At 39.8% G+C, this 20,687-nt stretch overlaps 2 protein-coding genes across 3 annotated transcripts in view; one reads left to right on the top strand and one right to left on the bottom strand.

Annotated features, from left to right (window-relative positions):
- Nucleotides 1–3,544: 3,544 nt before the first annotated feature.
- On the top strand, nt 3,545–8,181 carry LOC103721118 (clathrin light chain 2-like). Its single transcript, XM_008811180.3, has 3 exons — nt 3,545–4,072; nt 7,133–7,286; nt 7,396–8,181. The coding sequence occupies exons 1-3, from the start codon at nt 3,669–3,671 to the stop codon at nt 7,840–7,842; spliced, it is 1,005 nt and encodes a 334-aa protein (XP_008809402.2). The 5' UTR covers nt 3,545–3,668; the 3' UTR covers nt 7,843–8,181.
- Nucleotides 8,182–8,545: 364 nt separating this feature from the next.
- Nucleotides 8,546–20,687, bottom strand: part of LOC120109928 (cold-responsive protein kinase 1-like) — a 28,349-nt gene continuing 16,207 nt past the window's right edge. The window contains exons 4-7 of one of the 2 annotated variants that reach the window (XM_039123723.1): nt 18,722–18,932; nt 18,396–18,633; nt 11,796–11,883; nt 8,546–9,585 (exon numbers count right to left, since the gene is read on the bottom strand). In XM_039123723.1, coding sequence (XP_038979651.1) covers nt 9,268–9,585; nt 11,796–11,883; nt 18,396–18,633; nt 18,722–18,932 — 855 coding nt within the window. In that variant the 3' untranslated portion in view covers nt 8,546–9,267. Of the gene's footprint in view, nt 9,586–11,795; nt 11,947–18,395; nt 18,634–18,721; nt 18,933–20,687 lie in introns of both variants that reach the window. The other variant, XM_039123722.1, reaches the window with a different exon arrangement.

Genomic DNA, 20,687 nt, shown 5'->3' with positions numbered 1-20,687 from the left:
GCGGCGCTTTCGTGGGATTGCGACGATCTCCAGCGATGAACTAAAGTCACAGCGGCGATGTTGGCGGTAGGGTGTGGCGGAGAGGAAGCAGCCGGCGAGGGTGGGCGTGGGTGTGGTGACGGGTGGTGGGGAGACCACCGAAGGGTTTCTTCTTTTCCTTCTTCTGTTTTGAAATCGAGGGGTTGTTCTTTTTTTTTTTTTTTCTCCGGTGAAAACCGACAGAGGGGAAGGGGGGCTGGTGAAAACCGAGAGAGAAAGGAAAAGAGAAAACACGGGACCGTGGCTTTGGCAGCAGGGGCAAAGCCTCTTGCTCTGATACCAAGTTGATGTAGCACCAGTGCGGGGGAAGAGGAGAAGAAGGAAGAACAAGAGAAGGAGAAGGAAGAAGAGGTTGTAGAGACGCAGGAAGAATAGAGAAGGAGAGGAGAAGAAGAGAAGAAAGAACGTAGGGAAAAGAAATTCTTAATCATTCATTAAACCCTAATCATGAAAATAGTTCTCTATATATAGGGCCCAAATACACAACTTGCATAAACCCCCCTTACACAGAAATAAATCCTAATGAACCCACAAATAACACAAATAAGCCCTAAAATGCAAATAAGCCCTGAAATAAAATAAACCACAAATAAACCCTAGAATGCAAATAAGCCCAAAAATAAAATAATAAAATAAATATGCAAATAAACGAGTCTGGCTCAATCCGGGGGCTCAGGATCATCTGGATGAAGGGCTCTGATGTCCCCATCAATGGGGCTGTACCCTTTACCACAGAGGCTTACAATCCCATTTTAAAGCTCCATAACTCTCCTCCTCCTGACCTCAGCTTTTATTTTTCTTCCCCTCCAACTTGTTTGCGTGAGACTCGGGCTACTACTTCTTACTGGTTCCCCCCACGTCCCACGTCGTTGCAGCGGGAGCCGTGCCTGATTTGAGATGGCTCGAGTGAAAGTTTCTTCCTCCGCTTGAGGTGAACCCGTGGAGGCGGCACAGGAGGGGCCTCCACTTGTTGCAGGCTTTGGACTGCAATAGCTAGCACTTGGACTTGCTGCACCAGCGTGTCGAACTGCTCGGGTTGGACTTGTGGAACTTGATCTACCGGAGGTCTTGGTGGTGAATTCTGCACTGAGCGTCCGGGACTTGGAGCATGATGCCGAGAGGCATCAAAGACTCCTCTGCTCCTTAGTTTCATGGTCGCAACTCGGTCCCTTCCTCTAGCGCCAATTGTTGCTGAAAATTGGATCCGGGGGCGGCCGTCGGCTGAGAAGGAGGAGCTTCGGTGCGGGAATGACGGATGGCAGTACGTCGGCGGGCGGTGTCCTCTGGGGGACCTGCAAAAAGCCGGTGGCCGGGGTTTCCGGTGCTGGCCCTCCGATGCTTAAGTCAGAGGGGGGCTTAATTTTAGAGAAGGAGAGGGACTGTATATATAAGTCCGAAGCCCTCCTTTGGGAGGAAGAAGCCCCTTTTTTTTAGAGGAAGAAGCTCCGCTTTTATAGGGAAAGTGCCAGAGTTACCTATGATGTGACTGGGCGAATTAATGGGTTACCGTCACGATTCGACGTGGGCGTGGAAGTAAGGAGTTGCCGTGGATGGCTCGTTCCCATCATGGGAGGAGATGGCGTGCAGCCAGAGCTTGCTTGTGGCGCGCAGTGCAGTTCATTCTTGGGAATGATGAGGCGTTAACCGTCGTAGCAGGGTATGGTCCCTGGTTGATATGTCGTGGCATGGCCGGCAAGTAAAGCATGGTGCGGTGAGGCTGCTGCAGGGCATGGCCGCAGCATGTGGACGACGAGGTCGGCCTTCTGAGGTCAGCTCGGCCTTCTGTTCTCGGCAGTCTTCTGAGCTCAGCCTGCATGAGCTCGGCTTTCTGCATGAGCTCGGTCTTCTGAGCTCGGCTCGACCTGCATGAGCTCGGTCTGCATGAGCTCGGCCTTCTGGACTCGATCTGCAGGAGCTCGGCCTTCTGCATGAGCTCGGTCTTTTGAGCTCGGCTCGGCCTGCATGAGCTCGGTCTTCTGAGCTCGGCTCGGCCTGCATGAGCTCGGCACGGCCTGCATGAGCTCGGCCTTCTGCATGAGCTCGGTCTTCTGGTCTCGGCCTTCTGAGCTCGGCAGCCTGCATGAGCTCGGCAGCCTTCGGAGCTCAGCAGCCTGCATGAGCTCGGCTTTGCTGTCGGATTTAGGTGCTTTAATTGTACTTGTGGGGTAGTCCATTTTTTCCCCCAACAGCAAGAAATTCTCTTAAGGGGATAGCAACCAAAGAACTAAAATGGCCAAGCGGCGGGCAAAGATAAGAAAGACACCAACCAACTTAACTAATTGATGGGTATCATCACCAGCAAGGCTTGGCTCCACCTGGTAAAACCAAGGCTAAATTTTATCAAGTTTGAATTCAAAATTCATTCGGATCTTCAGTCAAGGTATTTAGATTATCGCATACATATTGAAATATTTAAATCATAAATTTTTGATGATGACATAATTTTTGTGAGCATGTGTGATTAGTATAATTGATCCAAAAATCTGAAATCAATGAAAAATTTTAGAGACTTAGTTTCTTTTGATAATACATACTATGATAAGCTGAGAAGCTTTATGAAATGGAAGTTTTACAAAGATGAAAAATTATATTTTAGAAATAACACAACAAGTCTCCAGTTGTACATGATAGAAAACTAAAGGAGAGTGCTTAACTATAACTGCTTGGATTTTGTAGGTTGAATAGGTTTTACTCAAGATAACACATTTTACTTGATTAATAATATTAAAATAGTTTGGGTCAAGACCAAAATTGGGTATTCTTAGAACATATTTTTTGATGCTGGCCATGAAGAAAAAGCCAATAAATCTACAAATATTCTAGAGAGAGGTTTTTGGCATACATGCCACTTTTAGCATACATGTCACCTTAGACGGGAGCAACGTAATAGAAGACCAAGGCCTCACCCCGGCCGCCCACGTTGATCCAAAATTAGCAAGCCACGCGTCTCTCTCTTCTTTTTTTTTTTTTATTTTTTTACATAAATATCCTTTTAAATATCAAATTTTACATAATTATTTTTTTAAATTAATATTTACATATATATATCCTTATAAAATACTTATTTTTGCTTTTTTTATATCCTTATTTTTGCATATGTACCCATACCATCTAATACCGATAAAAAATTAATAGTTTTCAAATTAAAATAATTAGAATATCTTTGATGAGTAGACATGCAAAAAGAAATATTTACAAGACGATCGAGGTAATAGACAAAAAAAGTAATTTAAAATTTTATTTTATTTTTAATTAAAATAAATATGATTTTTATTAATTATGTTAAAAGAACAGTTAAAAAATAATATTTTATGAAAGTACAGAAATAAATATAAATTTTAAGAGATTATTCACGTAAATTTGAATTTTAAGTTGGATGTACATGAAAAAAAAAAATGGTGGTTCGAGGCCTTGAGCTCGTCTCCCATAACAGGGGAAAGTTCCAGTTTGGGAAACGAGTTTTGGTTCAAGGGCAGTGTCGTCATCCTCGTCGAAAACTTAGACAGTAATTATTGCGGCCAATTCGACAGCGTCCTTCCCAAAACAAAGCAAAGAGAGGAGAAGGAAGTCGAAACGAAGCCGCGAGAGATCTCAGAGAGGGAGGAGAGAAGACCGATCCCGATACCGAGATGTCGGCGTTCGATACTTTCAGCAACGACGGCGAGGACGGCGGCTACGTGGCCTACGACTCGCAGAGCTACGACTACTCCTCCACCTTCGTCGACGACGCTCCACCGCCGGCCGCCTTCCCCGGAGACATCGGAGGCTTCGGCGGCGGAGCCGGCGAGGACGACGTACCCGTACACAACGCCCACGGCGGCAGCATGCCGAACTCCCCCGAGGGCTACGGCTTCCACGGAGATCCGCAGCAGGGCTACGCCGCGGCGCCCTCTCCCTTCGGGATGCCGGACTCCAACGGGAAGGCGTACGGCGAGGAGGATGAGAATGGCGAGATCTTCGCCTCCGACGGGCCGGTCCTTCCGGACCCGGAGGACATGCGGGAGGAGGGGTTTGCTCTGCGGGAGTGGCGCCGGTGAGGGGTCTTTTCTTCTCGAGATCTGCTTCTCTGATGCGTTATTTCTCTTAGATTTCTCTTGAATTGTGTCGATGTCTCAATATTTTTGATTTGTGGGAGTTATAATGTCAAAAGATGAACGGATCTGGGTTTTTTCTTTTGATCTTTATCGCTGAGATAGCCAAAAAGCTGGCAACTGTGTTTGTTTGCGATCTGAATTTTTGACCAACATTTGAGAATTTTTTGGAAATGGTTTGAATTTTACATTTTGTTTGGTAATCTTGATGTGCAAAATGCACTCATTGCGTTTGGTAATCTGTTCTAGATTTTCAAGTTTCTGAGAGGTTTTCTGTCAAAGTGTATTCTTCTCTGGATTTGTTTTTTATTTTTAAAATTTGGTATTGGAGGTATATCTGAGTTCAACTGTTTTAACATTCTATTTACCTGGCTCTGATCTTTGCTTCTTGTTTACAAATAAGATCTGATAGATCATTATGAGCAGGAGAGATGTAAAGAGCTAAACTATCAAAGAAGATCTGATAGATCATTATGAGCAGGAGAGATGTAAAGAGCTAAACTATCACATTTTTCATAAACGGCTTTTGTTAATATATGAGCCTTGTGAAAGTATGCTTGGTGATCCTTCGCTATTGGCCTCTTTAGGTTCTTAGAAAGAGGAGATTCAAACCTCTATGAACAGGAACAAAGAACTCTTGTTTAGCGTGTGATATTAAAACATGACAAAAATCTTTACAGGATTCAGAATTTGAGATGTGCATGTTGAATGAGTATTTGACCCAAATTGTGGAATGAGATGATGATGATGATTATTGGGAAATGTGGCCTTTATTTTTGACATCAATGTATGACTTTCCTTTAGGATCTGCGCAATTGACACGAAGGACTGTCTAAACAGAACTTCATCGTAAAACATGTCACTTCTAGGGACAAACTAAATAAATCACATTTAAAACATGTCACCTGAGAATGTCTGTTCAATGTTCGGAAATGTTATGGAATGAGAAAAGGTAGGAAAATGTTCGAAATACTTTCAGAGGTAGCCCTAAATAGGAATGGTTGGTAAGGATGCATAAAGCTGGCCCAAACAGTTGGGGCAAGGCTTTGATGGTAATGGCTTCTCAAGCAGCGGTTTGTTTACGGCACTGCTACAATGCTACTGGTATTGACTCGTCTGCGTAACTCCACAACATATCTTCCAAGACTGCAATTCCTAAGGGAAGAATGGTACCATGAGATTGACAGCGTGTATTTCTAGATTCTTAGATTTGGGTATAGAGAATCTAGGGCTTGGATCCTATAGGGAAATGGATTACCAATCTGCAAACAAGTTTATGTCTGTTCAGAAGGTTGAAAGTTGAGAGAGGAGAATAAAGATTAAGTAGTTATTAATTACACTTTTATTATATTACCTATTTTGGCATGATTTGATGATGCACTTCATTTATCCTCTAGGTCTGCATATGGGCTCCTTGGTTCTTTCCCATGCTAATGTGATATTGATTTTCATTCTTTTATTTTCTTTCTTCACCAATCTAAAAGATCTCATTTGGAACTTTTTTTTGTGCCCTTCCATTTGTATATATTTGTCAGAACACCTAAGGACATTCCTTCTCCCAATGGTCAGAGCACTTTTACTTTTGCAGCTGTAGTAATGGATTTGAATAATTGAATACCATGTAGCATAGCTTAGGTTTTCTAGTTTTTTGTGCTCGTAATCTCTAACATATCTGAAGGTCTCATGCATACCATTGTGATGGGTTTGTAGTCAGAACTGAATAAGATCTGGACTTTGAAAACCGGACGAGCCTGATTGAATCTGGTACCTTGTTGTGCTGTTACAATTGCATTGGGTTAAATTTTTGTCTTGGTGTCTCTCTAACTTGCAATGTCTATTGGGATTAGAGGCCTAAGATGCTTTGCCCTTTTCCTGACCATCTTTTCCCTTTTCTTAACCTTCAATTGAACTCATATTTACCCTCCAGCAGGTAATTTGAATGGGAAGTGAAGACTAAGTTAATTTAATGAAATTACTTCTATGTATGTATGAATCTAAGTATTTATGCATGTTGGTACGTATATACACCTGCATGCATGCTTATCTCTATTGCATTTAGATCATATGGCCGCTTATATCACGATAGCCTCAACAAGATTTAAAATGTTTAACTGATATAGATAAAGTTGTTTGTCCAATCCAGCATTTAGTTAGTGCATCTTAGATTTTCTGGATATCCACATGTAGCAAAGGAGATGCCAAGCAGTTTTCTGCAGGATCTTTCTCAATTCTTTCTGAGAGGGAAACTTGTCCATGCACTGTATTTTATCATATGCGCACCATGGTAGTAAACGTATTCCAAAGCAATTAGACATGAATTTACGTCATGTGCATTGATGATGAGGAAAAACTGAGGTTTTGTCTTGCAAGATGAAGTTTATATGTTTCTCTATCAACTTTGTGGTACAGTTAGAACTAGGATTAACTAATATTACTGTAGGATCCTTTGCTAAGTGATTTTGGCTGTTCATTAATATGACATATTTGTCAAACATTTACTGATTATCTTTTCATTTCGTTGGTAGAATTTTCCAAAGATAGAAAAATAACATCATATGGAGATGAGAGATTATACGTGCATGCGATTTGGGTCTATGAGATGACCAAGTTGTTTTGGTTTTATATCCAATTCGGCGCCCTTTTTTTTTTTAATCTAACTTTGGCTGAGTATGACAATGGGTGAATTCTTAGGGGTACAATTAACTCAAACAGTTTTTCTTTTCACCTACCTTCATGTTCAGTTTGAAGGCCCCCCCCCCCCTCTGATTCACAAGAGCAAGAAAGAAGCACTGGATTGCAGATGAGATAGTATCAAACTGACTGTTTTTTACTTCTTATCTTGCTTAAATCATGATTTAGTTGAAATTGTTCTTGTTGAATTCAAAATAGTGTAAAGACCATTATTTTTTGCAGTTCTTAAGACTTTCTCTCTCTGCTTCTTCAATGAATTTTATGTGTAGTTCTCCTTCAAAAAATGTTATGGTTTTGTTGCACACTTGCAGCCAAAATGCCATCCTTCTTGAGGAGAAAGAGAGAAAGGAAAAGGAGCGGAGGAATGAAATAATTGCTGAAGCTGATGAATACAAGAGGTCTTTCTATGAGAAAGGGAAATTGAACTGTCAAACAAACAAGACCCACAACAGGGAAAGAGAGAAGGTGGAAAGTTCTGATGCTTCTAACTCATGCTATCTACTTGCTTGATAACTGTTTATAGTTCTGCTCGAGTCTTTGCTCTAAATAGCATTTTCTTCTTTTTTTTTGTCAGCTATTTCTGGCCAACCAGGAGAAGTTCCATGCTAATGCAGATAAACAGTACTGGAAAGCCATTGCAGAACTCATCCCTCATGAGTTACCAAGCTTTGAGAAGAGAAGAGGGAAGAAAGAACAGGAGAAGAAGCCTTCCATCACGGTAATTCAAGGACCAAAGCCTGGAAAGCCCACTGATCTTACAAGGATGCGTCAGATTTTGCTGAAGCTGAAGCATACTCCCCCACCCCACATGAAACCTCCACCACCACCTGCCCCAGCAGGAGCCAAGGATGCCAAAGATGCCAAAGATGCTAAAGATGGTGCTCTAGCCACTGGAAAGAAACCAGCATCACCTGCCAAAGAAGCCACAGCTAATGGTACCACTGCCTCACCCAAGGGAGAGGCCCCTTCTGCAGCAGAAGGGGAAGAAGCTAAGGTGCCGGAGCCACCTACCACTGCTTGATTGCTGAGAATTGCATTGGTGAACCCCTACTTATTAGTAACATTACGCTCCATTTGTTATTAAGAATAAAAGCTTTGCATCAGCCTGACAGCAGAACAGAGCATTTGTTTGAGTTGTTTGCTTTCCTTGACTGGATTTGTGGAGATTGGTTATTAGGATAGAGAGCTATTCTTTTTGAGATTTTTTTCCCTGTAGAAGATTGGATGCTATACTTTTTTGTCTATCAGAAAATCTTGGCCTGAGGAACCACATTTAGGTGCGCGCACGCATGCGTGCATGCTAGAGCTGTGTCTTGTGTTTCAAATCGGACAGTTTCAGCAGAGTTTGAGCTTTTATTTACTTTGTTGAATTTTGTCGAAGTGATTATCCTGTAGAAGATATGAGTTTCTCAGGTAGAGCTCTTAGCAGTTAAGAAGGTTTTGCAGGTTGTTTGGAAGCAGATTATTGGTGCCATTTAATGCAGTCAGGTTGTTAAGTGGAATTTGTGTTAGCCTGGTAGGCTGGAGCCCTGAACTGATGGCTTTTGTCTATTATCCCAGGTCGAAAGGATACCGGCAGGAACTGAATAGTTGCTGAATGTAGATGTACCAATGGAGGAATTGTATGGCCTGACTGCACATGCCTCAAAATTGAACATTAAAATAGCCAATCTTGGGATACCAGATTTACCTTGAGAATGGGAGAATGATCAAACAGCAAAGGATGAAATGAAACTAGAAATTTCTTTGCGATAAGATGAAACCTGGATTCCCCCTCAGCCTAGAATTATTTTCTTACATAAAAATTTACACCACATTGATAGCTGGGGATTTCAGAACCAGCATCCACTTGGATCATCAACTCTAACTAGCCAATTTCTAGGAACAGCCATAAATATAATTATGGATTTCCTAACTCTGTCATATCAATTCACAGCATCCAAAGACTCCCAAGAAACCTACATTTTTTATACAGCACAACTTTTTTTAGGCGACAAGATTACCCTCTTGAAGTGGAATGTTACACAGTGCTGCAGGTTGTTAGAAGTCACAGGGGCAGAATAGAAACAAAGAAAACAGGACTTATTCTTAAAACAAGAAGCAGTGTTAAGTCTACATACAAGGATCCCTTGGAATGCGCCCCTCTTGTATGTGATGCAGGAGCCACTTAAAGAGAGGTTTTTTTCTTGGTTCATGCCACTTGCAGGTGAACTCTGCATGCATATAAAGTAGGCCTAAACAGAAAATCATATCGTCGGCAAACCGATCACAAAGTCATCAAAGCATATGGCTGGGTGAGGTAAAGGAATGAAATCCTACATTCTGCTCCTGTTGATGCATGTAATGCAGTTACTTCAATTCATGCAAGTGATGGAAAGACATCTCTTCCTGGTAAGCTTCCTGTCTAGCATGTCTGTTTTAAGTTAACTTTACTGCATGACTGCTTTCATCTAGGAACCAGTTCAGAATAGGTTACAGTAGCAGAGCTGGGTGGAGGAACATTGGTAGACTCTCCTGCTTTCCAGCCTCCACTGGTATGTCTCAAGTCTTGGACGAGACGTGGGGGCGTCAGTTCCTTCTCGTTCAGCCTTACTTGCTTGGACAACATCTCAACGACCTGAGGCATGGTAGGTCTTTGCTTGGTTGCTGCCTGCGTGCAGAAAAGGGCAACTTTGATGTATCTTAGTACTTCTTCCTCCAGATATTCTTTAAGATTTGGATCCACGAGCTCTATCAGATTCCCTTCTTCATAAAGCTGCCATGCCTGTAGCGCAGCATCTTTAAGTTAGAAGGATATCAACAAATTTACGAGTCATAAGTTTCAAGATCATGAAAACAAAAGATGCTACTAAATCAATAGCTTCAATTAATGGAACTTTAAAACAAAACCAGTCAATGAAGTTCCTCCAAGGGGAGTAATAAGAGTAGAGAACAGATTAGTGAAGCCAAGTGTTAAATGCCGTTTCATGAACATCACCACAACTCTTTTTTAAAACAAAAAAGAAAAACAGAAAAACACTACTCCTGCAGGCTAAATTCAAAAGTGGGTCTGGCCTATCTCATTAAATAGATAAGCACTTGGCAATTCAGCATAGTCCCCAAACTTGTATAGTTCATACATTATGGTTATTCTACTGGCCGATCTCCTTAAGCAGTCTTCCCTTCTACCTCACTTTGTTCCTGCATTCAAGCGGTAGAGAATGGTTGCAAAAGGGGCTGTTGTGATCATCTCCAGTGGTACAAGGCAGTAGCTCGGTTCGACGGCAGTTCAGACTTGGTTTTAGATGCAACTTGGGGGGTATTTACCATAGATACCTCTTGCACCACCAAGGGGTCAATACAGTATGTATCTATGGGTATATAATATCGGCTGGTATTTTTCAAACTCAAGTTGAAACTAATTCAGACCATCTTCCCTCCTTTTATAGCAAGAAACAACAAAAATCTACTAAAAAAAGACCCCTTAGTTAACTAGAACACCTAGACTTCTTCCCTAAAATAGGTAAACTTGTAACTGAATACAATCTATATAAGGGATTGGTACAACCCCAGACTCATACCACCCTGCACATTTAGTACAATTGCGCACCAATCCTGTATCGACCTCCCTAAGCATTCTACACACCCTCATTTATTTATTTATTTATTTGTTCATTTGAACTAGCCTTATATGATACATGGTATATCATGTACCATACCGACTAGATATTAGGTCCCAGTCCTTGATATTTAAAAGCTTGCTGGCAGCTGGATATTCCATAACAGCAATTAGATGTTTGATGGCATCTTGGTGTGATAGCTAAGTCAAAACACTGAGGAGGTGTTGGAGATTCATTATTGAATCTGATACACACATCAAAGGTGGTGAGCTGATGGCGGAGTTGTCTACTCAGTGGAGGAGTCATCAGCATGGACTAGGCAACTAGAGGGATTTTTTGACGGTTATTGCACATCTTAGTTTTGTTAGGAACTTCATTTACCTCTTTTTATCTAGTCAGATAATAGGTCAATGGTGAAGTTACTGATAGGTTGAGTGGCTTTAGGAGTCCTCGCAAATGTGGTCTTCTATTTGGATTGAAACATAGGATGGAGTCGAAGCTAGATTTAGCTGTAAACTACTTTCAGACTAATTGCCTAAGACAGAAAAGAGTTGTAGTATACATAAATTGAAGAATCTAGTAGCTTGCTGGTTGCTATGTAAGAGGCAAATGCCTAAGGTACAAAGTTGGAGGGAAGAGGAAAGTACGGTTGTCGTCCTTGTATGAGTTTAGTCTGAGCTGAGAACGATGGTTCGTTAATAGACCAAAATGCTTTAGCTGTTAGAATTTAACAACTACTTATATGTGGTGCTTGAGTCTTAGAGTGCTCTTGTTAGTGACTGGATCCCCTTTTATGGCATGTGCCCTCTGATAATGGTAAGTCCAATCTTGTGAAGTTTGTGTCCTATTGAGAGAATAATTTCTGAGTTCTGAATTTTTATCATTAAACTATTTTCACAAATTTTATTTCTTCTCACAATTCTTTCATGACTGTTACATGATCATGGGCATTGGCCAATCCTCCTAAGAAGTGATCATGCCATTTCACATAGTTTACATGGATTATTCTACTTCACCTCCTTATAGAGATATCTTGCCGGCTTCCTTAGGTGGGGAGCTATAACCAAATCCAGCATCCTTGAATGCGACTTTGTTAGACTTTGCAATCTTCTCCACGGGGTTATTTTATAAAGCAGCAAAACATGATACAAGCATATATTGATTCTAATTATCATGTGTGCTCCATATGGTCATGTTGTAGTGAAAAATAGTATAGTAGTGTCAGACTGGTCCTTTTTCCAGGCACATACTAGTACATCAAACAGCATCAGATATAGTTCTTGTTAATATAAAATAAAAGTTGAAACCCATAAACTAGCAAACAACATGTAAGTAAATGAAGATCTGCAAGGGAGGAGTTAAATAAAGAACCGACCCATTCCAAAAGAAATTTCTCCTGTTCTGACCAATTTGCCTTTGAAATACTCCTGCCGCTAACTATTTCCAGTGCAAGCATCCCAAAACTATAAACATCAGCCTTTTTAGTTAAGTGACCATGTATCGCATACTCCGGTGCCATATAACCGCTGCATGTGATTGTTCCAAAATTGAAGTATGAAAAATGGATTCTACAATGTTAGCATGAGGGATAGGCTAGCGAAACCCTGACAGTAAAATTTGCAAGTTGTAACCTGTGATGCCGTTACAAATTTACCATCATAAAGCCTAGATGAAAGAGGAAAACAAGAACAATGTTTTTTATCGCTATGAATTATTTTACCAAACTGCACTAACATGAACTGATGCCTAATTCACACAAGCATTAAGAAAACCGACATGTATGGTTGCTTAATTCCAGCACCTAGAACAACACTATAATGCGCAAAACTTTATGTTGTTAAATGATCGGTGCATGCTCACCTTGGTGAAATTTAAGATTACCAGCTTCCTCATGTTGTGAAAAAATTTTGACAGACTGCTCGATTATTCATAAACCGAAATTGGTTGAAGGACAGAGCTGATTTTAATGGTCATGTAGATACAATTGGACATAAACCATGTATATTTTGAGCTCGACTGAACTTACATTGTTGGAGAGAGCCTTTGATCATTGGGAAACTATGCATTCCAATGAGTCTTTTTCCACTACCATTACTTTATCTTAAAGTCATTAAGAAGCAACGCACAGGACAAAATCTAAAATTTAAGAGGATGAAGGACCTAAAATTACACATTTCCGGTAATGATCAGAAAATGAAGATGATTGCAAAATCTTTATGATGCAATTGTAAAATTCAAACAGAAACCACCTACCATGCACCTTGAATACTTATATGCTTTTTTCACTTAAGTTAGCTAAGAACATAAGGCTTCCAAATCTTGCCTAAGACTTAGTCATGGAATAGGATAAAGGAAAGGAGCCTTTTTTGATATGGCTAACAGATTGGAGTGTTAACCATAATAGAAAGCTTGCTAAGCAAATGCGGTGAAGAAACACTTTTGTTTCTCCTCAGCTTACTAAGTCTACTTATGTGTAGCATATTCAATGTTGCGAATATCATATATTGATTAGAAATTAACAAATAAAAAAATTCTTATCATAATATCATGTTAGTTCATAGTGTTGTTCTTTTCTTTTTGTGTGCGAGTGGAGAATAATGGCCGTGTTTCCAAGTTTCTAAGTGCATTCTGTAAGAAAAGAAGTGCCAATAGGTGGACTCAAGGAACGTTGACATCTCAGCTAGTGTCTCAGACTGTATAATTTAGTAATTTGATTTAATAACAAATAAAATTAAATATTGTAAAACTTTTAAGTTTTTATATTATGTTACTAGGTCATGAATTAAACAGTTAAGTGGACAATTAGCTTAATAGACAAGATGGCCACTTATAGATAAAACAAATAGCACTTGAGCAGTTTAACAATGCACAGCAACTTAAGTATTTAACTAGACATTTCTCACGACTGTTATTCAAGTATATACTACTGTACAATCTTTTTCCAAAACTAGAAAAAACCATCTTAGCCAAGTTTTCTGTGACACAACAGCAATGTAACAGGTTGATTTATTCCCTAATCTGTGTCATCTTGTAGGACCTCTCATGGGGTAGTAGGCCATTCCCAGGTGTTCCTCTATCATTAACTAGGATTGCACTTGGCATCATTGCTGTCTTCTAATTTGCAGAAATAGAAAACAAGCTAGTTTCTTTCTGTTTTGTTTCCCATTTTCTAGGAGCAGGAAATGTGTTTGGTAATAACAATTATTTTGCATATCAAATGACACAGAAAAGAAACATATCTGGTGGTGAAAGTGATGGTAATGGAATGGTGACTATGGCAGCAGCAATGCTAGCAACAATAGGAGTGGCGAGTGGGCAGTGGCAGTCATGGTGGCTGCAGTGGTTCTGGCATTGGAGGTGTCAGTGGCAGTGACTTGCTGTAGCTGTAGCGGCGGAAGCAGGGGGATGGTGGCAATGGTGATGAGGGTAGGAATGATGACTCCAGTGGTGAAGAATTTAGTTGGTGATTAAGTGGTAGCAATGATGATATCTGCAATAGCAGGGGTGGATGTGGTGATGTTGTGGCAATTTTGCAAATGGTAAACAGAAAAGAAAATTTTGGATGCAGAACTTGTTTACTGCTGAAAAATTTGAAACTGTCACTTAAAAATGAAAAGACCAAGTTCATGTTTCATGTTATTAATTTTATGTTTCTAGAAACAGGGAAAAAATATTCAAGATAAAACTACATGAACAAATTGCTTAGGCGATTTTCAAATATGTATATCTATGGATGTTATCACGAGAATTATGGATTTAGTAGATGAGTAGACTCAACAGAGGTGCGATCAAGGTCTGCCGTACCGACTGTACTGATGTACCGGTGAGCACCAGTATCGGTACGGTTTCTGTTTGTACTAGCTTAAATCGGTACCGAACCGGTACTTTTTCTGCTAAATGCGAGCAGATGTGCGCACCCCCACGTTAAATGCCATAGAGTGGCATTAAATGTCCTGTGCGCACACTGCCCCACGTGAGCGAGGTGCCCCGCGCACCCGCGTAGGCACGCTGCCCCCCGCGCGCGGGCCGGGGGAACCACGTGCGAGCATGATTTCCAGCTTGCGGGCGCTATTCCCTATGCAGGGAACCGCGCGGGCGTTTTCCCCACGCTGCCTCGCGCACCGGGCACGTGGGGAAGCCGCGCTTGGGCCAATGCGAACCGGCCTAGTTCGCACCGGTAAAGAGCGGAAATTGGCCGCCGGAACCGTTTTTCACAACCGAATCGACCGGTTGGGCTGGTATTGGTACAGTACGCGCTGAACCGGCTGGTTTGGGCCGGTTCAGCAAACCATGGGTGCGATGATGGTGACATCTATGCAAGCAGGCCAATGTTTATTAAGAGAATCTGGATAGGAGTAACTCATCATCATACAAATCCAGGTACGTCATCTCGGTATCGGCCCCATATTAGTGCCACCCTGTTACTATGTCGGTACGTCCGTTATGGAGGCCGGTTCGGCATACCGAGTGTCGGTAACCTCTGTACCATATATTGGTACCGGTACGGTATGCCCCGTACCGACTAATTTGGGACGGTATGGTGTACCTTGATACAAAAAGGATAACTAAAAGGTTGATTAGATAAAAATGCCTACAGGCATGGTCCAGTTTTTAAACAAAACCTTATCCATCAGTATCAATGATCATTTGAACCTGAAAAATGGTGCAGTCATAAAGTAAGCCTCCATAAAGAGGTTGAGAAAGCAAGACTTGGACAAAGTTAACTAATGACAATGTCAAATAACAGCAGTGGTCTACCTAGTGAAGCTGACATGTAGATAGCTATATAAAGTGAGGCATTGAGAGTGAATCTCAAGCACCAGTTGATGAAGATAAACATTTACCAACAAACATCACTACAAAGAGATGGAAACAAGAAACTGGTTCAAAAGCAACCAAGAGATAAGATGCTGATGCATGTTTCGTAGAAGTGACAGGTCACAAACTCCATAAATCTTAAGCAATGTGATATAGATAGTTATCTGCTTATATAAGCATGACATGTGAACTGTCTAAAATCTTAAGCCCCAAAGTATCTATTAGATGTTTGAGCACGGTTTTAAAATTTATATTGAAGAAATATATCAGGTGAGATTTTTCAGAATTTTATGTATCTACAAGGAAAAAGGGTTCCAAAATATGTATTTAGTCAATACACCCTCGTTTCATTAATTCCACATAAAATGACAGATTCTATTACACTAGACTCTTTTACAAGGGGTGACTTCTGTTTGTTTATTTCACATCCCAGTGCCTGTTACTATAATTTAGTTGGCAATAATCAGACAAGCAATAAAAATAAGAAAAAGTGAAAAGGCTATCAGGATAAAAAAAAAGAAGTGGATGTCAATAGGTTTGCACAACAGTAATTTGTCTAAAACACATGTATGACACTGAACAGGAGCATAGGTATCTCACTTGTGCCCAACTGCATATGGATTGATGCTGAATGTCCAAGAGCGTTTGTCAAATTAATTCCTTTCTTCACATAAATGGTGGCCCAATGCACAAAGCTCCCACCATTGTGGGGTCTAGGGAGGGTTAGATGTATGAAGCCTTAACTCTGCATGCGCAGAGGCTGTTTCTGTGTTTCGAATCCAAGATCTCCAAATCATAATGGTGCAACCATACAATTGCGGTAAGGCTCATCCTCATCCTTTTCTTCCCATAAGTTATAAATATATCCACATGATCAATTTTCTCTGCAATAGGGTAGTAATTGACCTAGGTGTTTTTGAGTTGACCTAAGTGTTCTCTTTGTTCACTGCATAGGAAGCTGATTATATGCCTTGCTGTCTAGTCATCAAATAATGTCTTCCCATAACAAAAATATCAATACTAGTACATAATATGTCTTTGGTCAATGACAATGACATTGATTTCTTGCACAAATGTCTTTGATAACTTCATGTCGCACATCTTGCAATCCATAACTTTGTATTTGATTTTGCATTCAATCTAGGAACTGCAGTTTGACTGTGGACCACCTAGTAGTCAATCTCATCAATACTAGTTCATAATATGTCTTTGGTCAATGATAATGAAATTGATTCCTTGCATAAATGTCTTTGATAACTTCATCTCACACACTTGCGATCCATAACTTTGTAATTGATTTTGCATTCAAGCTAGAAACTGCAGTTTGACTGTGTACCACCCAGTGGTCAATCTCTCATCCATAGGACAACTTCCCAAGACTGTATGCACATTCTTTTTGCAGGTAATATTTGATAACTCAACAATGGGCACCTTTGAGTTACCTCTAGAAGCGAAATCACTTAATTATAATTCAAAGCTCTAGGAACCTGGTAACCCAATCATAACAACTATAAGAACAAATTCAAGCTTGGTCTCAGAAACAAAAAAGAAAAGTTCACTTACCAATGCAGTGCAAACTTTGAAATCATAAAGCAAAGCCGTTAAATTTGCAATTACTTCCATTTGAGGATACTTAGTGTGTCTGTATTGGCTTTCCACAAGCACTCATCTTTCTATGTTAAAGTCATTGCAATAACTTCCTCATAAGAAACTAAATTCCATATTTTGACTGAGGACTCTAACTCTTCTCTGGTGCCAAAACTTTGCTCAATGTTTTCCTTCATTTTTTCCCTTACTCTGTCCATTGTAGACAAGAATATCATCTTTACCATAACAATCATTCCAAAGATACCTGTTTTGCTGGATAATGATTTACTTGACCTCTATTGGCATGCATGCAACAAGCATTTTGCTGAACCTATCAAAATTAGACTGAGAAATATGTTTCAATCCATAAATTACCTTCTACTTTCTACATAATTTATCTGGACTTGAAACTTGAGCATTTAATATAGGTTATGCACCTATTCTTGTAATATCATGAAAAAAGGTGTTTTTCACAAGGATCATCCTTTATTTAAAATAACGGAAATGATTACCTATTGAATGTTCAGCTCTGCAACGGGGAGCAAGGTATCAAAGTAGCTCACCAAATTTCTCAGTATGACATTGTGCCTTAGTATATAAGCTGTTCCATCCGGTACACTATCCATGGAATAGGCTCAATGTCAGCTAACAACCTCCTAGCAAGGCAACATAGTTAATGTGCCATGTAATAGCACCTTAACATGATAGTGGAAATTGGAAAGGGGTAACTGATGACTCAATCCTATATGATTCTAAAATTATATTTTCAATAAATTAACTCCTAAGTGGCACACATACAGTAACATGATTATGCACCATCGTCATATAATTTCGAGATACTATATTCTTTAGGTAGTGCAGTTAACGACATCTATAGTTTCCTGTTTCTCAATTTTATATTCTCTTGCAATTTCTCGAGTATAAAATGTTTATAGATAATCTTTAATTCCAACAGTCAAACATTTTGTAGTTTCTCAAGCAACCTATGCTTCTCCTTTCTGTCATTAGCAAAACTATTTCAAGATGATAGACTATATAACTTGCCACTCCACCCCAAACTTGCACTCTGACCAAATCTTCTAAGTGAGCAACTCTAATTAGACTCCACAAGCAGCACTTTATGTGGTATTGAATGGGGAATTATAAAGAATTACAATTAACAGTAGTTGTAGAGAGCATACAAACTAGCAAAATAAAGGTCTAAGCAATCAATCGGGCATTAACAATTATGAGCAACAAGAAATCAGTCCGGCATCAACATTCATGAACATTTCTTACAAAAACTATTGCCACAAATCATATGCTTCCAATGCTAAAGAAAGCCAAGCATTAATTACTAAAATGAGTAACTAAGTAGAAAGATTCATACCGCAATTCTTGGAACCTTGTAGAAAACAGTTTAGGCTGGTAAAATATAACCGAAATAAGACTATAAGTTTTTGGTTTAAATTCAATATCAGTATACTTTTCCTTCTAAATTTCCAAGTAAAACAAGGGACTTAACTAGTTAACCAGCCAAGAAAAAACATGACAGCAGATGTTGCAGCCACAAGTCCATAAGATCACTTACGTTGTTCCAGCTACACATGTGCTGATGTGAGTAGTATCATCAGGAAATAGCCTGGCCAAACCAAAATCTCCAATTTTCGGAGTGAAGTTTCTATCCAGAAGAATATTACTAGCTTTAATGTCTCTATGCACAATTTGTGGCTCAAGTTCTTCATGAAGAAATGCAAGACCCCTGGCAGTGCCCATACAAATTGAAGATCTCATGCTCCAATTTAGCTTACCTATTTCACCATCAGACCCTACCAGATTAAAGAAACATTAATGCATTAATATGTGGAACAAGTGCCTCATTTGCCCTAATTAATCTTCAGAATTTGTTAAATTTACCTCGTAATGCACGATCAAGACTATTGTTCTCCAGATATTCATAGACCAATATTCTCGTACTTCCTTGAATGCAGCATCCAATTAGCTCAACAAGGTTTGGATGCTTAACATTTGTTAAAATTTTGATCTCGGTCAGAAACTCATGAACCCCTTGCTTGGATTCTGCAGAGAGAACCTTTGTTGCAACAGGAGCTCCATTCTTAAGAGTTCCCTATTGTAGATAAAGAAGGAACAGAAATTGATATCAAAGTGTACCAACAATAATCTTAACTCTTAAGTGCCCATATTCTATAATATATCTAGGAAACTATTAAGTCTCACAGAAGCATGAGAGATTACATGCTTATAACCATATAGAGAGAGCAAATAAACCAATTAAGCAAACATTTAAAAGAATTTCAGAAATAAGTAATAGCAAATCTGACATCAAGGAGACTAAACTTTTTATTCTCAAATTGGTTTTAATCTTCTAGACACGGCTATCCTGGAACGAAAACTTTATTCAATCTTATCTCCATTCAGCAGAAGCAAACGATTAATAAATTATCCACTCAGTAAATGTAAATCAAATATATTTCAGATCAGAAATTTTGAAAATCTCCTCAAGAAGCATGCCTATTTGGAGGGAGTTTAAATGCGTTCCTTTACCACTATAATTGAACTCAGGGGAAAGTTTAATCATCACTGAAAACAGTCAAACTTAATTCAACAAGGAATCAGAAGCCTTTCATCTTTTCTTAATTTCTAAAATCTAAACTAACTCCAGTAGTTTCTCAAACAATTTTTTTAATGTGTCAAGGAAATTACTATAAGTTTGTAAATTAATTGTTGCTGGTTAACTGATCAATGACATTGAAAATCCTTAAAAAATGGCTATTTTGGTACTAGATTCTACACTTGTGATCCTCTACTGGAATTAGCAGTTGCAGAACATAATGATAATTATAAAATACAACTTCCTCCGGCATCTGGGACTACCAAAATTTAATGATGTCTTGGTTCCAAGGTCCGCCGTACCGGTACCGGTCGGCGTACCGGTGGCCGGCCGGACCGGTACGGTACCGGCCGGTACGGTACGCGGTGGTTTCAAAAACCACAGCGCCGCGCGCTGTGGTTCTAAAAAAAAAAAAATCGTACCGGTGCGAACCGGCCGGTACGGGACCGAAAACCGGGAAATACCGGTTTTTTTGCCGTTCCGGTACCGGTCTAGGACCGGACCGGTACGTACCGGCCCGTACCGGCCGGTACGGCATTCCATGCTTGGTTCCTTATCTTGATCCATCCATCCTTCCTTCCAAGGATGTTATTAACGTCATACAAACTTCGAAATTATGCTTGATAACAACCTTAATAATTGCATGGAGAAAAGTCAAAACTGAAAAACAACATTGCAATTTCAAGCATGCAAGGTGATCATAATAATGGTGAGTATTTAAAAGGGAATATGTTGATTTCCATTAATGTGTATGTTAATGGAAATCAACAAGCCACAACAATTGATGATCTGGTTAGAAAGAACATACTATTTTTTCATTTGCAACAAAAGGAAAAGATTGGCCTTGATACAGAAGTTAAGACTACATGGAGGATTGGAGCCGAGTAAGGCGAGGGCGGCAGAATCCTGAATACAATTTTTAAAATGGATCTAAGAAACTGCTTCTAGATTCAAAATGTGAATCCTGATTGAAAAGAATGTATCAACAGAAAATGTGACTCTTCTTCACTTTGTTCCAAGATTCTACGAGTGCACCTTAAAACTTTCACCCTCAAGGAGATAGATCTGCTTCTCCTCTTGTCCAAACATATCTGTTATCATAAACTGCCCATGTTTCTACGGTTTGCGGATGCAGTCTTTTCTTTCATTGAAATAAGTATTGAAAGTTTTCTTCTTTTGTTCCAAACTTGTTTTTCTGGTTACAAGTTTCAGAAATCTGGCACGATCTCCACTACAAAACAATTAACCTGT

Source organism: Phoenix dactylifera, chromosome 2 (genome assembly GCF_009389715.1).
Source record: "Phoenix dactylifera cultivar Barhee BC4 chromosome 2, palm_55x_up_171113_PBpolish2nd_filt_p, whole genome shotgun sequence".
NCBI lineage: Eukaryota > Viridiplantae > Streptophyta > Magnoliopsida > Arecales > Arecaceae > Phoenix > Phoenix dactylifera.
Note: the sequence above shows the minus strand (reverse complement) of the source record. Positions and strands in the feature narration are given on the sequence as shown.

What these genes read in the sequence shown, in the direction of transcription:
- LOC103721118 (XM_008811180.3), top strand. Translation starts at nt 3,669, where the DNA reads ATGTCGGCGTTCGATACTTTCAGCAACGACGGCGAGGACGGCGGCTAC. An exon ending in GCTCTGCGGGAGTGGCGCCG is followed by an intron (nt 4,073 to 7,132) that starts GTGAGGGGTCTT and finishes GCACACTTGCAG; the next exon opens with CCAAAATGCCATCCTTCTTG. An exon ending in ACAACAGGGAAAGAGAGAAG is followed by an intron (nt 7,287 to 7,395) that starts GTGGAAAGTTCT and finishes TTTTTTTGTCAG; the next exon opens with CTATTTCTGGCCAACCAGGA.